Below are 18,725 nucleotides of genomic sequence, written 5' to 3'. Positions count from 1 at the left end.
TTTTGAAGCCTGAGCGCTTTCCGGCTCATGGCTTCAATGCAAGTCAATGTGAGCCGGTTTTTCTTGCTAACATTTTTAGGTCAGAAACCTGAAGCGGAATCTGAAGCGTTTTTGGCAAAAACCTGATCAGGAAACGTTTTTTTAAAAAATATAATTCATGACCACATCCCAAGAGGAAACTCCTCGAAAAACACCTCAAAAAACTCCTCACGAAACACAGTGTGAATTTACCCTTACAGAAATATTACCTCTCTCAGGTAATAACATTACCTGTGTGTAGGGACACTATAACTGTAATAGTCTCCCCACCCACCGGTTATTAACTGTGAGGGGGAGGGTATTATTACTGTAATAGTGGCCTAATGTTGCCACCCAACAGGTTATATTCCTCTCTCTCTACCACCAACTGTTACAACTACATTATATTTACCTGGTTACTTAGGCTAAGTTCAAGCAGAGTTTTTTGGATGCCGCTTCAGGTTCCGGTCCAAATGCCTGGTAGCTGCGACTGAAAGCTGGTGCACTGCACCCGCATCCAGCCGCGCACTCTGCTCCAGATTAGGCCCGATCAATCGGCCTAGTTCGGAGAAGGGAGTGTCTTCGGGCCGAATCACGACACGACTTGGCCTGAAGAATGAATATCTCGCTTCTTTTTTCCGGGAGCTGGAAGAAACGGCTCCTGGAAAAAACTCCTGAGTGGCTCCCGTTGATTTCAATGGGATCCGTCTTTTTGATCATGGTTTTGAGGTGGATACGGCCTCAAAATATTTACCAAAAAACTCCTTGTGAACTTATCCTAATGCAGTTTTTGCACACTAGATGCGTGCTTCTTCTATTCTGCCCCACTAGAAGATACACACATCATGTGTACAAGAACAGGTAGTGGGAGTTGTATTAGTAACCAATAGGGTTGAGCGATCGGGACAAACTGTCCTGGACTGGCTTAGGGTCACCGTCACTCAGCGGTGGATTGGGGAGGTCGCTCCAGCGGCCGCCCCTCATGCTCAGGCAGAGAGCAGGTCCGTGCCTGAGCTGATGCCAAATAGCCTACAGAGGTGCATTAAGCAATCTAAAAACAGGGCCACATGAGACAAACATGCTCACGAATCTCCTACATGGAAGTTGTGCAGCAAGTTCTGCTACAAGTAATTGCAGCAAACAACACCCGACGTCTTCTCACTTGCAAGTTCCTCTACTTTCCATAGACATTTCCATTGTTTTGAAAACAGCCTCAAGCTACATTCACACGACGGTGATTAAATTCAATATTAGTAAATGTGGGCTATTCACTTCACTGTTATTTTGACAGTCCACAATATTTTTGTCTGTCTTCATAGATCCCTCTATACACACAAATGTATGGGGGTTAAGTAAAAATGGTACCCCTCCATTACAAGGCAGCTGTGAAAAATGGAAGCTTTTCACGGACGATTTGCACCTCGGTTGTCTGAATGTAACCTCAGGCTTTATTCATACGAACATAATTTTGGCAGCTGATTTTGTCAGGCTGTATGACAGCTGTTTTTGTAACACAGACATTTTTTTAACAATTTAATCGTTTTTAACCCCTTCCTTCTGGTGACATTTTTCAATTTTCTTTTTTGACTCCTCCCCTTCCAAACCACATGATTTTTTTTATTCTTCCATTCACAGAGTCATATGAGGGTTTAGGGGGCATTCACACGGAGTAACGTGGTGCTGATTGTGGCACAATAACTCAAAAATCAGCACTGAAAAAAAGACTCCCATTGACTTCAATGGGTTCCATATCACTGTGCAGTAAAAATTATAAGTCACATATATTCTATGTTTCAGTATGCTTTTGATTCAAATGTTATCAGGGGCGAAACAACGAAAAAATCAGCAGTTTGGCACTTTATAAAATATTTTTAGAAGTTTGTAGACCAGGAGTTTACGGACACAGAGATACCTAATGTGTATGTGTTTCACAGTAATTTTTTACTTTTAGGGCTCATTCACACTACGTAAACTCCAGCTTATTCTGAATGTAAAACACGTTCAGAATCAGCGGCGTATAAAGCAGTTCCCATTCATTTCTATGGGAGCCGGCATACGAGCGCTCCCCATAGAAATGAATGGGCTGCTTTTTTCACTACGAGCATTCCCATTGAAGTGAATGGAAAGTGCTCGCGAGTACGGCTCGGCATGAGCAGAGCTAGCCGTACACGCGAGCACTTTCCATTCACTTCAATGGGAGTGCTCGTAGTGAAAAAAGCAGCCCTTCATTTCTATGGGGAGCGCTCGTATACCGGCTCCCATAGAAATGAATGGAACTGCTTTATACGCCGCTGATTCTGAATGTGTTTTACGTTCAGAATAAGCTGGCGCTTACGTAGTGTGGATGAGCCCTTATATGTATTGTAGGAAATATCAACATTTGCATTTGACAGGTTGCATACAGAGGCCTGTCATACAAATGCATGCCAGACAAGCTTAGGAGAATTCAATAGGATCCTCGCTGTCATGGCTATGGAACGCTGGCCCCAGATCTCGCTCTGGGTGCCAATGATCCTTACCAAAATGGCGACATCCATGCACTACAGTTTGCAGCACCACATAGTGAAGCCCATTGATGGCAAGCAACGCCCCTAAAGCCCTTTTCTTCTCATTCGCATAGGGATAAAAGGACGATGTTTGCAAGAAAGGAGCAGTGGTCCTAAATAAGAAATACATAATTGTAAACCGTGCTGACAGCCCTACAAGTTACTATGATTAGTTTATATCTCAATTTGCTTTATGATACTACATAGTACATTAATAATGTGGATATATTGGAGTTCATGTAAAAAATGTGCCAATCTCCACAGAAGCTTTAACGTTTTCTGTGTTATTGGACAAATGTTAGTCACCTATCTTGGTCTATGCACTTTTCAAAACTGTTTAGTCGTGTAGAATCTTATCCTATCCTACTAATATTATCCTACTAATCCTATCCTCCTATCCTCCTATCCTATCCTTCCTATCCTACTAATCCTACTAATAAAATGTGAAAGTTTGGATGTTTGTTCCTCAATCACGCAAAAATGGCTGAACGGATTTGGATGAAATTTGGCACATGGGTAGTTTGTAACCTCGATTAACACATAGGCTACTTTTTATCCCTGACATGGCTTCACAACTGTTATGAATTTATGTTCACATACTACATTAAACTGTTCTTGGGAAATTTTATATTTTTGTACTTGAAAAATGACTGGCATCTCTATGCTTGCATTGTTTAGTACTGGCTGGTCTTGCCTTTCCCTTGGGAGGAAGTGCTAGTTCTGAAAAGTACAATATGTTTTTGCCTCCAGGAGAGATGTGTGTGTCAGTGTCTATAGTCCTCCAAAACACATAAAGAAGCATAAGAATCCTGTTAACTTACAGTATAGACATAGCGACTTTAAGGTCTGCTGCGCCATTTTCATACGTTCGTTACAGCAATATAAATGTTTGCATAAGGATGGCTACATCTATATGCTGATTTCTTACTTTTCCTGCCGATAATGATTGCCTTATGAATTTACATAAAATATATTGTCGAATCTGACCTTTTCCAACAATCTTCAAGTACATTATGTAACACAGTGTTAGATCAGACACATTCCAACTACTGTATGGAAGTACAGCCCTTGTTGCACACTTCTTTGGGAGAGATGCCTTGAGTTACATTGGTATTTTAATAGTGTATAATAATATTGAGCTGTCTACAGAAAACACAATTATATTGCTCCTTCGCTTATTTATTTCTACATGACTGTTTTTATGACAGTTGTGCTATTTTATTGATTTCTTTTATATGGGAATAATGATTATATGGATCCTCAATATTTTGGAAAACTCTACATACACACACCAGGAGGGCACTAGTCTGCTTTTCACATATGCCTGATATTCTGTTCCTAGAGACCTAACAACTTGTTAAGACCGTTCTGTGACCATGCGTGAATGTTTATTCCTGCAGTCTATAGGACATTGTTAATGCAAGGTTAAGTTGTGTGTTCTCAGAGAAGTCCCATGACTGAGCTTATCACTACAGTAGTAATATTTGTATGTTTCTTCCATATTTGACAATGATATTACTACAAGTCTGTGTTACAATGTTCAATTTTACTGTTTCATCTCCAGGCTGATGAATTAAGGAGACCTCAGACTAAACTGCTAAATTAACCTGACCCTAGAGAAGGCCCCTAAATTATTCAGACTGAAGATCCCTGAATAAAAGTATAATCTGAATCAAACCCTACATGCTATCATAATCTAGGCCAGACCCATAAATAAGTTCATACAGCAGGCCAGTTAAAAAGAAACCCTCGGCATTTCCTTATACTCAACACACCTTTGCTCTGGTCCTCTTCTCAGCAAGACTCTGATGTACAGAAGATCCTAATCAGGGGCATAACTACCGTGGTAGCTGCTACCACAGGGCCTGGGACATTAGGCAGCCCTACCGCTGCCATAGTGGCCCCTGCACACAGTATTATTCCCCATAGTGGCCCCTGCACACACCATTATGCCCCATAGTGGCCCCTGCACACAGTATTATTCCCCATAGTGGCCCCTGCACACACCATTATGCCCCCTAGTGACCCCTGCACACAGTATTATTCCCAATAGTGGCCCCTGCATACACCCAATATACCCCATAGTGGCCCCTGAAAACAGTATTATTCCCCATTTAGTGAGCACTTCCAGTAGTCTCATAGGGAGAGGCTACCGTGGTAGCTGCAGTAGAGGCTACCACAGGGCCTGGGACATTAAGCAGCTGCTACTGCTGCCATATTGGCCCCTGCACACAGTATTATTCCCCATTGAGGCCCCTGCACACACTATTATGCCCCATAGTGCCCCCTGTACACAGTATTATGCCCCATAGTGGCCCCTGCACACAGTATTATTCCCCATAGTGGCTCCTGCACACAGTATTATGCCCCATAGTGGCCCTTGCACACACTATTATGCCCCATAGTGGCCCCTGCACACAGTATTATGCCTCATAGTGGCCCCTGCACACAGTATTATTCCCCATTTAGTTAGCACTTCCATTAGACTCATAGGGAGAGGCTACTGTGGTAGCAGCGGTAGTGGCTACCACAGGGCCTGGGACATTAGGCAGCTGCTACCGCTTCCATAGTGGCCCCTGCACACAGTTTTATTCCACATAGTGGCCCCTGCACACAGTATTATGCCCCATAGTGGCCCCTGCACACAGTATTATGCCTCATAGTGGCCCCTGCACACAGTATTATGCCCCATAGTGGCCCCTGCACACAGTATTATGCCCCATAGTGGCCCCTGCACACAGTACTATGCCCCATACTGGCCCTTGCACACAGTATTAGCCCCCATAGTGGCCCCTGCACACAGTATTATGCCCCATAGTGGCCCCTGCACACACTATTATGCCCCATAGTGGCTCCTGTACACAGTATTATGCCCCATAGTTGCCCCTGCACACACTATTATGCCCCATAGTGACCCCTGCACACACTATTATGCCCCGTAGTGGCCCTTGCACATACTATTATGCCCCATAGTGACACCTGTACACAGTATTATGCCCCATAGTGGCCCCTGCACACACTGTATTATCCCCCATAGTGGCCCCTGCATATACTATTATACCCCATAGTGGCCCCTGCACACAGTATTATGCCTCATAGTGGCCCCTGCACACAGGCACACAGTATTATTCCCCATAGTGGCCCCTGCACACAGTATTATGCCCCATAGTGGCCCCTGCACACAGTATTATCCCCCATAGTGGCCCCTGCAAACAGTATTATTCCCCATTTAGTGAGCACTTCCATTAGTCTCATAGGGAGAGGCTCATTAGATAAAGTAGTGTAATGCAACAATTAAAACTGGTGGTGGCCAGTGTCAGGCAGGAAAATGCAAGTGGTGTGAGCTCTGACACTGTCCACTTGTGATCGGGGTTCTGAATCACGCCCATGCCTGTTCCTTTCTGACACCACCCTCCTGACAGTACAGAGCCTAAATAGCATATCAGACCCAAATCTAACAGCACTGTTTGCTCAGGAATAGTGGGAATTAGGGAAAAAAAATATAAATTAACAGTTTCTAAGAACTGTAGTTGGTGGAGATGGTGAAAGCAATGGCTTCAGGCAGCACTTCATGGAATAATCTGGAGTGCTTTTTTTTTTTTTTTTTTTTTTTTTTTTTTTTAATCGTCAGCTACTTAGGGCTCGTTCACATCTGCGTTGTGCACTCCGTACTTGAGGTTTCCGTTTCCTGCCTAAAACAGAGGCAGGAGACGGAAACCTGCCGGAGTCTTTCTCACCCATTCATTTGAATGGGTGAGAAAGCTGTCCGGCCGTGAGCGGCGGTGAGCGTTTTGCGCTCTCCGCCGCGAAACCGGGTTTTATAATCCGGACACAGAGTCAGACATGCAGTACTCTGTGTCCAGATAAAAAAAATCCGGTTTCGCGGCGGAGAGCATAAAACGCTCACCGCCGCTCACGGCCGGACCCGATCTGTGCTTTCCGTCTTCTGGCATGCAGGAGACGGAAAGCACAGAACGGAAACCAGAACGCAGGTGTGAACCTAGCGTTATTGTGTTTTTGCAGCAGAAGGAGGTCAGGACAAGAGTATGGACAGGTAAGTAAAAATTATTGGGAGTGAGGAGAAAATAGGGGTCATAAACTGTGTAGGGGACGTAAATAGGGGATCATAATCTGTGGGGGGGTTAAAAAAAGGGGGACATATACTGTGTGGAGGCCATAAAAATGGGTCAGATACTTCGGGGGGAGGAGACATATATTGTGGGGGTCATAAGAAAGAGGTGATATACTGTGGGGGGTGGCATATGAAAGGGGTCATATCTTGTGGAGGGGCAAAAAAAGCAGTCATACAGTGTGTGTGGGAAAAAGTAGGTCATATACCATGTAGGGGCAAATAAAGGGGTCGTAATACAGTGTGGAGGTAAAAAAATAAAAGGGGGGTTATATATTGTGTAGTGGTCCAGAAAAAGGGGGTTCATATACCATGTGGATGGCCAGAAAAAGGGAGTATTATAATCTTATGCTGGCAGCGCTTTTCTCTCTGTATTTTTCATGTGGAGAGGGGAACGGAATCCCCAAATGTAGAACAAGCGCTGGTGTGAACCCAGCGTTACTATAGAAGCAAAGAGAAGAGTGAAAAAATGCAGGATTTCACAGAAATGATCCAAAACTTGCTAATAAAGTATATTTCAAAACTGCCAGAAAATCAGAAGTTGTCCGATAGTTTAGTTCCACTTTAAAGACTGTGAATGACACGACAGAACAATGAGAGAAACGCGCAGGCTTCAGTATGAACTCATCCTTTTACACACGTCACTTAACACTACTTACAAGTACATTTTGTCACCTAAGTGAAAAGAGATTTTATCAGCTCTTTCATAGCTTACATAACCTTGTGCTGGGCTCAATAGGCGTGTGCTGCCTGTGAAATATGAAACACCCATTGAACAGCATATGGAAAACTCAGGCTGTGACAGGAACAACAGCTCCATAGAAACTCGCAGCGTCGGCCAGTGGAAGCAGCAGTGTGTGATCCCTCAGCTGACAAGTCATCTCGCAATTCTCAGCATCTCATTTGGCTGGGCCTGCACTGCAGGTTTTTCAGGTACCTGTGTTTGCTCACTTTTTACACGACAATGTGCGACAAACAAATAGGCGTCATCTCACAAGCCAGCAAGCCAGCTAAAAAGCTTCTTAGTACGCCACTGCTCTTTATGAAATCAAGACGTGCTGGCTGAGTGAGTGAGATCTGTTCCAAGCAACATATCCTCTCAATATGTAAGTAGATGCTTCTTCTCCACATAAGGCAAGCTGTAGTCACAGACGGAAATGATGGCTGTATGGAGAGTATGGTGGGAGCTCTATAGTACCTTTACCCTGTCATTGGCTTTTACGCCAATCTGATAGATGTAGTATTTTCTACTAGACATTCACATCTACATAAAATTCTTTGGTTTAACGTTGTATTACATAATGTTGTTTTCTAACTTACATCTTTTGTAATCTCTTTGGAATTTGACTTTGTTTTTGCAATTTCTACAAATAAGGGAAACTACAGATGCAGCCAAGTTTAACATGACTTTTAGCACATTTAAGGAAATTGTCAGCAATATATTGGTTAGAAACCAATGACAGTAGAGGCATATTTGCAAATTGTAGAATCACCTCTACAAGGTATTGTGTTGAAGTTTGTAACTATTTACCGCTGACAGACTCCCTTTAAGTAAACGGTTGCTAATCGCTTTAAGCCTAGCGGGCCTCAGCCAAAAAGCACTGTGGGAAAAACCACGACGGAAACGCTTTTCACAGAAAGTCCACAGAGTTTTCCTCTGCGAACTTTCTGCTTCAGTTTAACCTATAGAGGAACCGCCATAGGTATAACTGACATGCTGCAATTTGCATAAACACAACGGATTTGGAAATCGCAGCATTTCCGCTGCAGGTATTTTTCTGCAATGTGTTTATGGGATTCACAGGGACTCTTTATGCCATGTGGGACTTCAGCCGAAAGATTAACCCTCACAATGTGGAAAAGCTGCGCATTTTGTTGTAGCTTGTCCTGCAATTCTAGTGAAACCTCCACGGACATTCTGTGGGAAAAACTGCAATGTATCACCACTGCGGTTTTTCCCCGCAACATTTTTGTTGCTGCGGCCCACTGCATGATCAGAAAGTGAATGGAAATTTACAGAGGTATGGTAACAAATTGGCAAAAAAATAGAGTTTATTATTTAAAACATTAGTGTCAAGACAGAGGGCCATGGTTTCTATGGAGGGAATTATTTTATGTATATATGAGCCATTTAACTAGCTAAAATAAATGCTCACCATATTAATTTCATAGAACATACTGGCCATTGACGAGTTTTTTTTCAAGCTTTTATAAGTAGCACTAAGGAAAATAATAATGTACAACTTTTCTACAACCTAATCTTCATTCACATGCAGGCTCGGACTGACCCACAAGGGAGCAGATGAATCCGCCAATGGGTCCCTGACACAGAGGAATAGTGGGACCTCTAACACCCCAAGACCTGCAGGAGTACTGAATGGCACAGTACACTCACTGCACTATACAGGCAGAAAACAGCATGTCAGCAAGCCTCGGCATCCAGTCACGGCTAGCCGTTTTTTGGACCGGATTCTGAGGCGACCTCAAAATCCGGTCCAAAAAACCCTGTGTGAACCCAGCCTTAAAGGGAATCGGTCAGCAGGAAAATCAGTGCCTTGTAGGGCTAAGAATCCATTCACACGGAGTAAACGCACGCTCATTTTGGCACAATACACGTGTAAAGAATACACGTGTAAAAATAAGACTCCCATTGACTTCAATGACATTTTTTACACGTGTAAACATCGCGCCAGAAAACAAACTTTTTTTTTTAACCCAACCCACTCATTCTTTAGTAAAATGGATGTTATAAGCTGACACCTAACACGTATTGGGTCCATCAGGCTGGACATAAATAGGTAATGTCCTATTTTTAAACCTAATTCACTCTAAGGCCGGGTTCACAGAGGGTTTTCTGGTCCAGAATTTGAGGCAGAGGCTGCCTCAGATTCCGGACCAAAAAAAAAACGGTAGCTGCAATTGAATGCCGTTGCAGTGTACAGGCATCCAGTCACGGCACTCCACTCTGGATTAGGCCCAAATGAATGGGCCTGGCTGGGAGTGTCTACAGGCGGATGTTGCGAGGCGAATCCACCTGAAGAATGAGCATGCCGCTTCTTTTTTCAGGGAGCTGGAAAAGACCGCTCCCGGAAAAAAGAACCAACTGGCTCCCATTGATTTCATTGGGAGACGTTTTTTTGGTCAGGTTTTTGAGGCAGATCTCGCCTCAAAGTCCTGACCAAAATATCCTGTGTGAACTCAGCCTTAGTTAAAAAAAAAATGTGACTATTGACTCCCTTGGTTCTAAAAATAGACTGTAACTTGCATGTGACCTCAGCAGAATATAACTTTCCAGGATAATTTATTGGTGTATTGCAGTCACAGACATAGTTGAAATATGGATATTTACTAACAGAAATGTTTTCGTAAGAGTTGTCTTTAAGAAAACATTTATACATGGCAGATACTCCTATCAAGGGCCATACCTAACACTCCGCCCAAGCAAAATGATGACTGATACAAGCATCACAATGCAACATGTAAAGACAGGTTGCATCAAGAACATAAGGAATGGTAATGTTTTGATGGCTTTGTTTGTTAAGCATAAGACTGGTAATGTGGTTTGTGACTCATACTATGTTCAAGTGTTGGTAACTTTAGCTGTCTTAGTTGTACATTGTGTATCATATGCAGTCAAGAACTAGAAATGTTCCCCATAGAAGCCAGAAAAAATATGATTTTAGATTTCATTTTTTTCAAACAGATTTTTAAAATAAAAGCTGTGATTAGATTCATCGCTAGAGGATTTGTGTTCAAAAGGGTATGTTCACATTACAGAAAATGTGTCCCACACTTGTGAATGGGGTTGTATCTGCAGCATCTACAGTTTACATACATTTAGGCAAGCACTATTCAAATAATTTTAATGCCACAGCAGTTTGAAGGAGAACCCTATTAAAAATTCTGCAGTGTTTCACTGTGTGGCTTTAGGTTAAGTTCACACTGGGTTTTTTGGTCAGGATTTTGAGGTCATATTCGCCTCAAAATCCTGACCAAAAAGACAGCTCCCATTGAAATCAAGGGGAGCCGGTCATTTCTTTTTTCCGGGAGCCGTTTCTTCCGGCTCCCGGAAAAAAGAAGCGAGATGCTCATTCTTCAGGCCGATTCGCTTCACGATTCGGCCTGAAGACACTCCCTCCCAACTAGGCCCATTCATTGGGCATAATCCGGAGCAGAGTGCGCGACTGGATGCCAGTGCACTGCACCAGCATTCAGTCGTGGCTACCCGTTTTTTGGTCTGAAACCCCATGTGAACTTACCCTTAGCCTTATAGGGGTACTGGTGGCGGAGCTGACGAGGTGCCTTAGCTGATTATACAGAACAGATATAAATAGATACAACAGAAAGATTTAGGGTCCATTCACATGGATGAAAATGGCGCTTTATTTTGGGCTGAATTTTCAGCGCTGAAAAAAAAGCCTCCCATTGACTTCAATGGGTGCCGCTAGCTTTTTTTTCCACTAGCGGAATTTTCAAAATTTTTGAAAAAAAAAAGCTAGCAAAACCCATTGAAATCAATGGGAGGCTTTTTTTCAGCGTGGAAAATTCCACACCAAATTCCTCACCATTTTCCTCCGTGTGAATGGACCCTTAGAGGTGAGAGGAAGCTAGCATGGAAGCTACACAGGAAGCTACAGCAAGTAAACAAATGCAGAAGATGCCAGGAGCTGCCAGAGGACACCCAGAAATTACTCAAAACACTGCTAAGAGTATATGGGTGCATTAATTAACCTATTAATAGCACTCACAGACATCTTTTAATAAAAACATTTTTTTCACCCAGAAAACCCTTTTAAGCTCATAATAAACATGGTGCACTCTTAGGAAAGGGTTTTCTGATGCAAATTAGACCACAACTGTGGTGCCTACAATTTTGTAAATATGCCCTATTGTGCATTCTGTATATGGACTCCTGCAACCGTACAGGGTTATCAATGCTCTCCTCATTATATTACGTAATAACTGAAAATCCTCTTTTCTAGTAGAACAATTTGACTTCAACATGGAGTTTCAACTATACCTATATTATAATAAACTATATGGAAGGAATATGTCGTAGTAACAGCCCGGCATACTTTGCAGTCATTTGGTTGCCAGTAAATGTAAAGGCACTCTGGTTACCCTATAAATATTATAAATACATACAATTAGCTCTTTAACACTTGAGTACATGGAAAGTATTTTGTTGAACAAGCTATTCCATTGCACAAGAAGTCACAGTCTGTGAATCTGCAGATCTGCTCAGAACATGGGACCACTGGAATGAAGCAGAGCATTCACCTGTAAGAGTCACAATTATGTTACATAATCTGTTTTCTATATGACACATGGAATACAACAGATGGCTCTTTCTTTTCAGTTTTCGGCCTAATAAGTAAGAGGTAACAGGCAGGACAAACTTGAGTTAAAGGGTGTCAGGTTTGGAAAGTTTGTTTTCAAATATCATATTACAACATTTTAGGTTAAAGTGTAACTAAACTTCCGGACACCTATTGAATTTCTGGCAGTGTTTATGTCATTAATACATTTTGGAATATACTTTGGTAACAAATTTTGGATAATTTCTGTGAAATTCTACATTTTTTCACTCTTCCCTTTGCATCTGTATTTAGAGCTGTTTTGCCTCTCACTGACTATTACAGATAGAGAAAATGAGAGTGACGGAGGGTTACTCCAAACAGTTATATCTCAGACATTATAAAATGTACAAACTTGCCTTTTGTGTCATATGCAAGAGGACATTCTCTTCTGAATCTCCTCCTCTTCTCACACTAAGATGGTATTCACATGACGTAACGCGGTGTTGATTCTGACACGTGTCAGAATCAGCGCTGCAAAACAGAATCCCATTGACTTCAATGGGTTCCATTTAGCGCGCATAACACATTGAAATCAATGGGTTAAAAAGCCTCCCATTGATTTCAATGTGTTACGCGTACTAAACAGAACCCATTGAAGTCAATGGGATTCTGTTTTGCAGCGCTGATTCTGACACTATTTTACGTGTCAGAATCAACGACGCGTTACATCGTGTGAATACCGCCTAAGGTTGCAGTGCTGTCTAAATTATTCCCAGAGATCACACGGGTTGAAAGTAGTTGGGATTGGGATTATTCTATCATATACATTATACAGCTGCATATAAATATCCTAATCCAAATTCCAAAATGTAGTGCGGCATTTTTCACTTATCCCAGTCTTTTTCCTTGTTCTTGTTAAAAATGGATCTAGCCTGAAATGAATTCTACATTGCTAGAACCATCAACAGGCATTAACTTCATTTGTGTCACCTAAAAATTTAATTTGTGAGAAAAAAGAATGAATTCCAGACCAAAATGTTACAGGATCTATATTTTTTATTACAGTCCTGACTGGTGCATAAACATTGCTGCTAAAGATGAGCTCCCATCAGAAAGGGAAGTGTGAAAATGAAGACGGCGGTCTGAGCAAGGAACAGCTTGAGATACTTGAATATAACTTTAATAAAGTGTGCAAGCATCCGGAACAAGCTACTCTCATGCTGATAGCAGCTGAAGCTGGACTGACGGAGTCGGAAACAGAGGTATATGTAATTACTGGTGTGGTCCCATAAATAACAAGGCAGTATAAGCCCATCATATGGTATTGTTAAATATTTATTTCTATAGGATGTAGCCCCACATTGCGAAAACTCTGTGTTTTACAGTACCTGCAAAACTAAACGGGATTCTAGCGAATCCCATCCATACATTGTAGGGAGATGCGCACAGCGGAAAAGCAGCGATTTCCAAAACTGTTGCATTTTTGGAAATTGAGACATATCAATTAAAACTATGAAAATGCTGGTGGACTTTCTGTGAAAAGTTCTGCAGAACAAACCATGATGCATTCCCACCATGGTTTTTCCGATGGTGTTTTTTTTTTTTTGCTGTGGCCCGCTACGTGGGGCTTTAGCCTTAGGAGGCATTCACACTACGTATACTGAAGCTTATTCTGAACGTAAAACACGTTCAGAATAAGTGGCGTATAAAGCAGCTCCATTCATTTCTATGGGAGCGGGGATACGAGCGCTCCCCATAGAAATGAATGGGCTGCTTCTTTCACTGCGAGCAGTCCCATTGAAGTGAATGGGAAGTGCCGGCGTGTACGGCTCGGCATGAGCAGACCTTGCCGTATACGCCGGCACTTCCCATTCACTTCAATGGGACTGCTCGCAGTGAAAAAAGCAGCCCATTCATTTCTATGGGGAGCGCTCGCATGCCGGCTCCCATAGAAATGAATGGGAAGTGTTCGGCAGCCCTGCTGTAACGCCGGCGTGTACGGCTGTGATACACGCTGGTGTTATGTAGTGTGAATGCACCCTTACATGGTAAAATCTTTGTCAATCTGTATTACGCAACTAAAACACAGCTATTACTATTGAAAATCTGTTACTTAAAAAGGACCGTTTATACCCTCATATATGCGCAGGGTTATATACCATTAGAAAGCTGACTTTCCCAGATTTCCCAGTATGCACTCCGGTGCCGGAGATATCGGTGCAGTTAGTTTCAGCACTGATATTTCTCCTTTATCAGAGGGGTCGGCCTTACTGCTCAGCATCATCGCTGGACTGTGAGGAACACCCCCTTCTGACAGCACATGGGTATGGCAGAATGTCTGGAGAAGGGGGTTCGTTCCTCACATCCCAGTGATGACGCTGAGCAGTAAAGCCTGCCTTTCTGACAATCAAGAGATATTAGTGCCAAAACAACTGGCACACATATCTCCAGCACCAAGGGGCACAGCAGCTTTCTGTCGGCTTTCTAGAGGTATGGAATACCACAAATCTCTGAGGACTTGAAAGGTTCTCTTTAAGTCGGAATAATTCTAAGTACAAGCAGAGCTTTTAAAAGAAATTCATTCTTGAACAATGGATTATGATTGTATTATATTCTGCCTTCTACAAATCCCCAGAGCCAAGATGCAATACTTTACTGGATGAAATTGCCAAAGAAGGGCAATATTCTAAGGACATGTGATATGTTGTGTTCAATTTCTTTTTTTCAACTTAACCATAGACTTTAAAAGTATTGCTACTCCATTCAGACTCTTTCACCAGGGTTGTTGCAGTGAGAAGGAACATGGGCTCAGGATCTAGTACAAGTAAAAGTCCCATCATTGGGGCCTTCAGTGATCACACACTTATTACCTGTCCTATGTATTTCTTTTGGCATAAATGTGGCAGTAAACTTTCTGATAATTGCTTGTGATCGGGTGCGATAGAGGGGACAGGAGGAGGCTGAAGACCAATGGGAAAGTTATCCTTCTGTAATATAACAACAAAACTTGATCTACACAGGAATGTATAGATTCAGGGTGGTTCCCCCAATATGTTATTAGGTCACATTAGAAATCAATGAAAAATGGCTTTATTTCTCGGCATAACTATAGCCATAGCATCTTCTAAGGGGCTACAGATAATATGGGGGAACTAACTGAACTGCATTACAAAACATTGTTTCTCTTTTGGTGAATGAAAGTTATTCTATCTCTCTAGCAGTGCTATGTGGATTTTTTGGTACATGGCACTATTATCCATAGCTTTGTCTTTACTTCTACTACTGTTTCAGTTTCTTTCAAGTACATAGTGACGGTACCCCTCATTTTTATAGGGTCCTATGAATTCCACTTACCCCTCTGAAAATGTCATCACTATTTGTCATGTAGACAAGGTAATTGTCTTTCAATGTGTGCCATCCATACACATATAAGCACTTATATTGATAAGACATTCATACTTACTAGAAAAATGGATGCATGCATTTGCATGTTCACCACGTAAATGGACGCATATAAACGCATACTCACCATACCCAAATGCAAACTAAGGGCCGTTCACACAGAGTAAATGCGAGTGTATTTTGGCAAAATACACGTGTAAAAATAAGACTCTCTTGGACATCAATGACATTCTTTTACACGTGTAAAAAAAAAAAAAAAACACGTCAAAATGCACATGTAAAATGTCATTGAAGTCAATGGGAGTCATTTTTACACATGCATTTTTTACATGTGTACTTTGCCAAAATACACGCACGTTTACTCCCTGTGAACGGGCCCTTACTTAGGGTCCATGCTAGCAGAAAGAGGAACCCATTGAAGTCAATGGGAGGCTTTTTTTCAGCGCTGAAATTCCACACCAAATTCAGAACCATTTTCCTCCGTGTGAATGGACCCATAAATATGCTCACCATATACATGGACGCACACATATACACACTCATTACATACATGGATACAAAGAGGCACTCTCTGCACATATAGGTGCACTCATATGCACATACACCATGCATACAAGGGCCATAGATGTCCATAAATGAAGTTATGTGTAATAATTGAAATGACACAGAGAAAGTATTGAACACAATTAGTAAAATGTATTTAAGACTTTGTACAAAATCCTTTGTTGGTGCTGACAGCTTCAAGGTGCCTCCTGTATGTAGAATCTATTGGCACGCATTGCTCAGGTGTGGTTTTGGCTTGTTCTTCCACACAAACACTCTTAAAATCCAGGTTTGGTGAGCCGAGCAGATCTTGTTTTCTTTATTTCTGAAGAAGACTGTTCTATTATATCTAGTTATTAAACAGTTGCATTATCTTATTTTTATTAGTCCTGTTATTATTTCTACATATCCATTGTCTGATAGCTTTCTACAAAAATAAACTAGAGGGGCAGACTGTCATTTTATCTCTTCAGTAGTAAACTGGGTGGTACTGGCATTCACTGCATTTAAAAATAACTATAGACACTTGCCTTGGTTTATCATATGACCCACTTGTACAACTCAGTGAATAGTAGGCTACACATAAAGCATAGACAGATTACACATTGTCACAAACAGTTAATGTGCAGGCTCTAGATGCTTTTTGTCCAGTTATATCATCACACTGATGTTTGTTCCTTTTGCTTTCCTTGGCTGACCTTGAGTGCACAGAAAAGCATCAATTGTGTCTCCTCTTTCAGTAGCAGGGAAACTGATACATTAATGGGTAACGGTGTACCATTAACCCGCATCCATTCTCACACTGAGATGCTTGTTCTTGTATTGGCATGGAATCTCTCTTTTAGGAAATTGGTGTCTAGCTCCACATCTCTCTACCAGCAACACAATGTTTAGGATCACAGATGACATAAGGAAATTATATGAATTACTCAATGTTTACTTCAATGTTTGCCCCTAGCTACATTACAGGAAAAACAAAAGGTTTGTTGTTTCACTGCACTCCTACTGTTATTCCTTATATATTTGATATATTTAAAGGGATTCTACCATTTTAAACTTTTTTTTTTCTAGTTGACACGTCAGAATAGCCTTAAGAAAGGCTATTCTTCTCCTACCTTTCGTTGTTTTCTTCGTCCCGCCATTCGGTTAAAAATCTGTTTTTCGGCGGTATGCATATGAGTTCTCTTGCAGCACTGGGGGCGGGTCCCAGCGCTCAAACAGCACTAGGGGCGTCCCCAATACTGCGAGAGAACGCTCTCCAGTGCCGCCTCCATCTTCGTCAGCAACGGCTTCTTCATCTTCTTCTGGCGCTGGGGTCACACTTGTGCTCCTGTGCAGTTGGCTCTGCCATCGGGCCACAGGCAGAGACGAGTGCACATGCAAACAGCCATTTTTTATTTTTGTGGCCGCTTACGCGAGCATGCGCAGTACGCACTGTACTCCATAGGAGCGTACTGCACATGCTCGTGTATGTGGCAACAAAAAAAATGGCTGCCTGGGACATTAGGGGGTCTGGTGGCAGCCACTACCACTGCAGATTTTTTTTTTTTTGATAGAACGTTACCTGCTGGAGTACCTCCAGCAGATAATGGGCTTTATTTACTTACTGATCCCGGCTCCTGCTCACAGCCGCCTACGCAGAAGGGGACGCTCCGGCGGTCGTGAGGCTGCGGACCAGCGAACCCCACAAACACCACTATCATTATACCTGGCAGTCTTTTCAGAGAGCCAGGAGAGGTGAAGAAACATAAAAAAAACAGTTACTTACCTCTCCTGGCTCCTGAACGCTTCAGGCCTACTTGGTGATGTCACAGCTGTCACGTGGGCTGGACTTGCGCTGGAGCCCAGGAGAGGTAAGTAACAGTGTTTTTTATGTTTGTATCCTCCCCTAGATCTCCGATTATTATACTTGGTGGTATGCAGCTCTATGTATTTGCTAATATGAGCATTCTGAACACAGGCAAGTAAGTCACCAGGCAGTATGGAGAAGTCAGGCATGTATGAGACATTTATGACACATAAATAGATACTGGATATCCAAGAAATCCTAAGATGAGTATACCTTGTTCAGTTTAAGAACTCAGTGGGACCATTTGAAATTGTCTCTCCAAAGCCTGAATAGTTTGTTGTACTAGCAGATGAAAAATATTAGGTGAGGTGGCATATTTGTCATGGACACTGTCAGTGAATGTAAACAGCTTTAATCCACTAGCTATGGTGCCTTCTGAGTAGGTGCTATGTTTAAAGACCCAACATTTATTGTATGTGTAAAGTGAATATTAGGATGAGGTTAATAGTGTCCTTCACCTTCCATCTGTTACTTATTATACTGTATCACCTAACTGTCTGTGAGGAAATGGGATTTTTTTGTAATAATGCTAAAGTAAATGTCAGTCCGTATGGCCATAATTTCAGGCTACTATAACGATCCACATAGTAGGGTTCCTGAATCCCATGTGGTTTCAAAGCCACTGGTTTAGAACACTGCTCTATAGTTGTGTATGTAAGATTTATTAAATCAATCATTAATCGATTATACAAATAATAATAATACTTTTTCCTTTTCTCCTAGAAATGGTTCAAAACTCGGTTATCTAAATGGAGAAGATCTGAGGGCTTACCTTCACAGTGTGGCTCGGTCATGGACTAGAGGAGTTTTTTTCATATAACACATTTTATTTTTTTATACTCTATTATATATAGATAAGAACAACTTTACATATTGAAAGCAGATGTAATAAATACTTATCTTTATACTGTATACATATATATAAATATATTTACACA

At 41.9% G+C, this 18,725-nt stretch overlaps 1 protein-coding gene across 2 annotated transcripts; it reads left to right on the top strand.

Annotated features, from left to right (window-relative positions):
* Window positions 1-7,487: 7,487 nt before the first annotated feature.
* HOPX (HOP homeobox) lies at window positions 7,488-18,712 on the top strand. Of its 2 annotated transcripts, none has more exons than XM_075264045.1 (3): window positions 7,488-7,626; window positions 13,059-13,255; window positions 18,511-18,710. In XM_075264045.1, the coding sequence occupies exons 2-3, from the start codon at window positions 13,091-13,093 to the stop codon at window positions 18,586-18,588; spliced, it is 243 nt and encodes an 80-aa protein (XP_075120146.1). In that variant the 5' UTR covers window positions 7,488-7,626; window positions 13,059-13,090; the 3' UTR covers window positions 18,589-18,710. The 2 variants fall into 2 exon arrangements, with proteins under 2 accessions (XP_075120146.1, XP_075120152.1); XM_075264051.1 differs by lacking the exon at window positions 7,488-7,626 and adding an exon at window positions 7,665-7,799 and having other exon boundaries at window positions 18,511-18,712.
* Window positions 18,713-18,725: the final 13 nt, after the last annotated feature.

This window comes from Leptodactylus fuscus, chromosome 1, assembly GCF_031893055.1.
Source record: "Leptodactylus fuscus isolate aLepFus1 chromosome 1, aLepFus1.hap2, whole genome shotgun sequence".
Lineage (NCBI taxonomy): Eukaryota > Metazoa > Chordata > Amphibia > Anura > Leptodactylidae > Leptodactylus > Leptodactylus fuscus.
The sequence above is the reverse complement of the archived record's forward strand: the minus strand, read 5'-3'. Positions and strand labels throughout refer to the sequence as shown.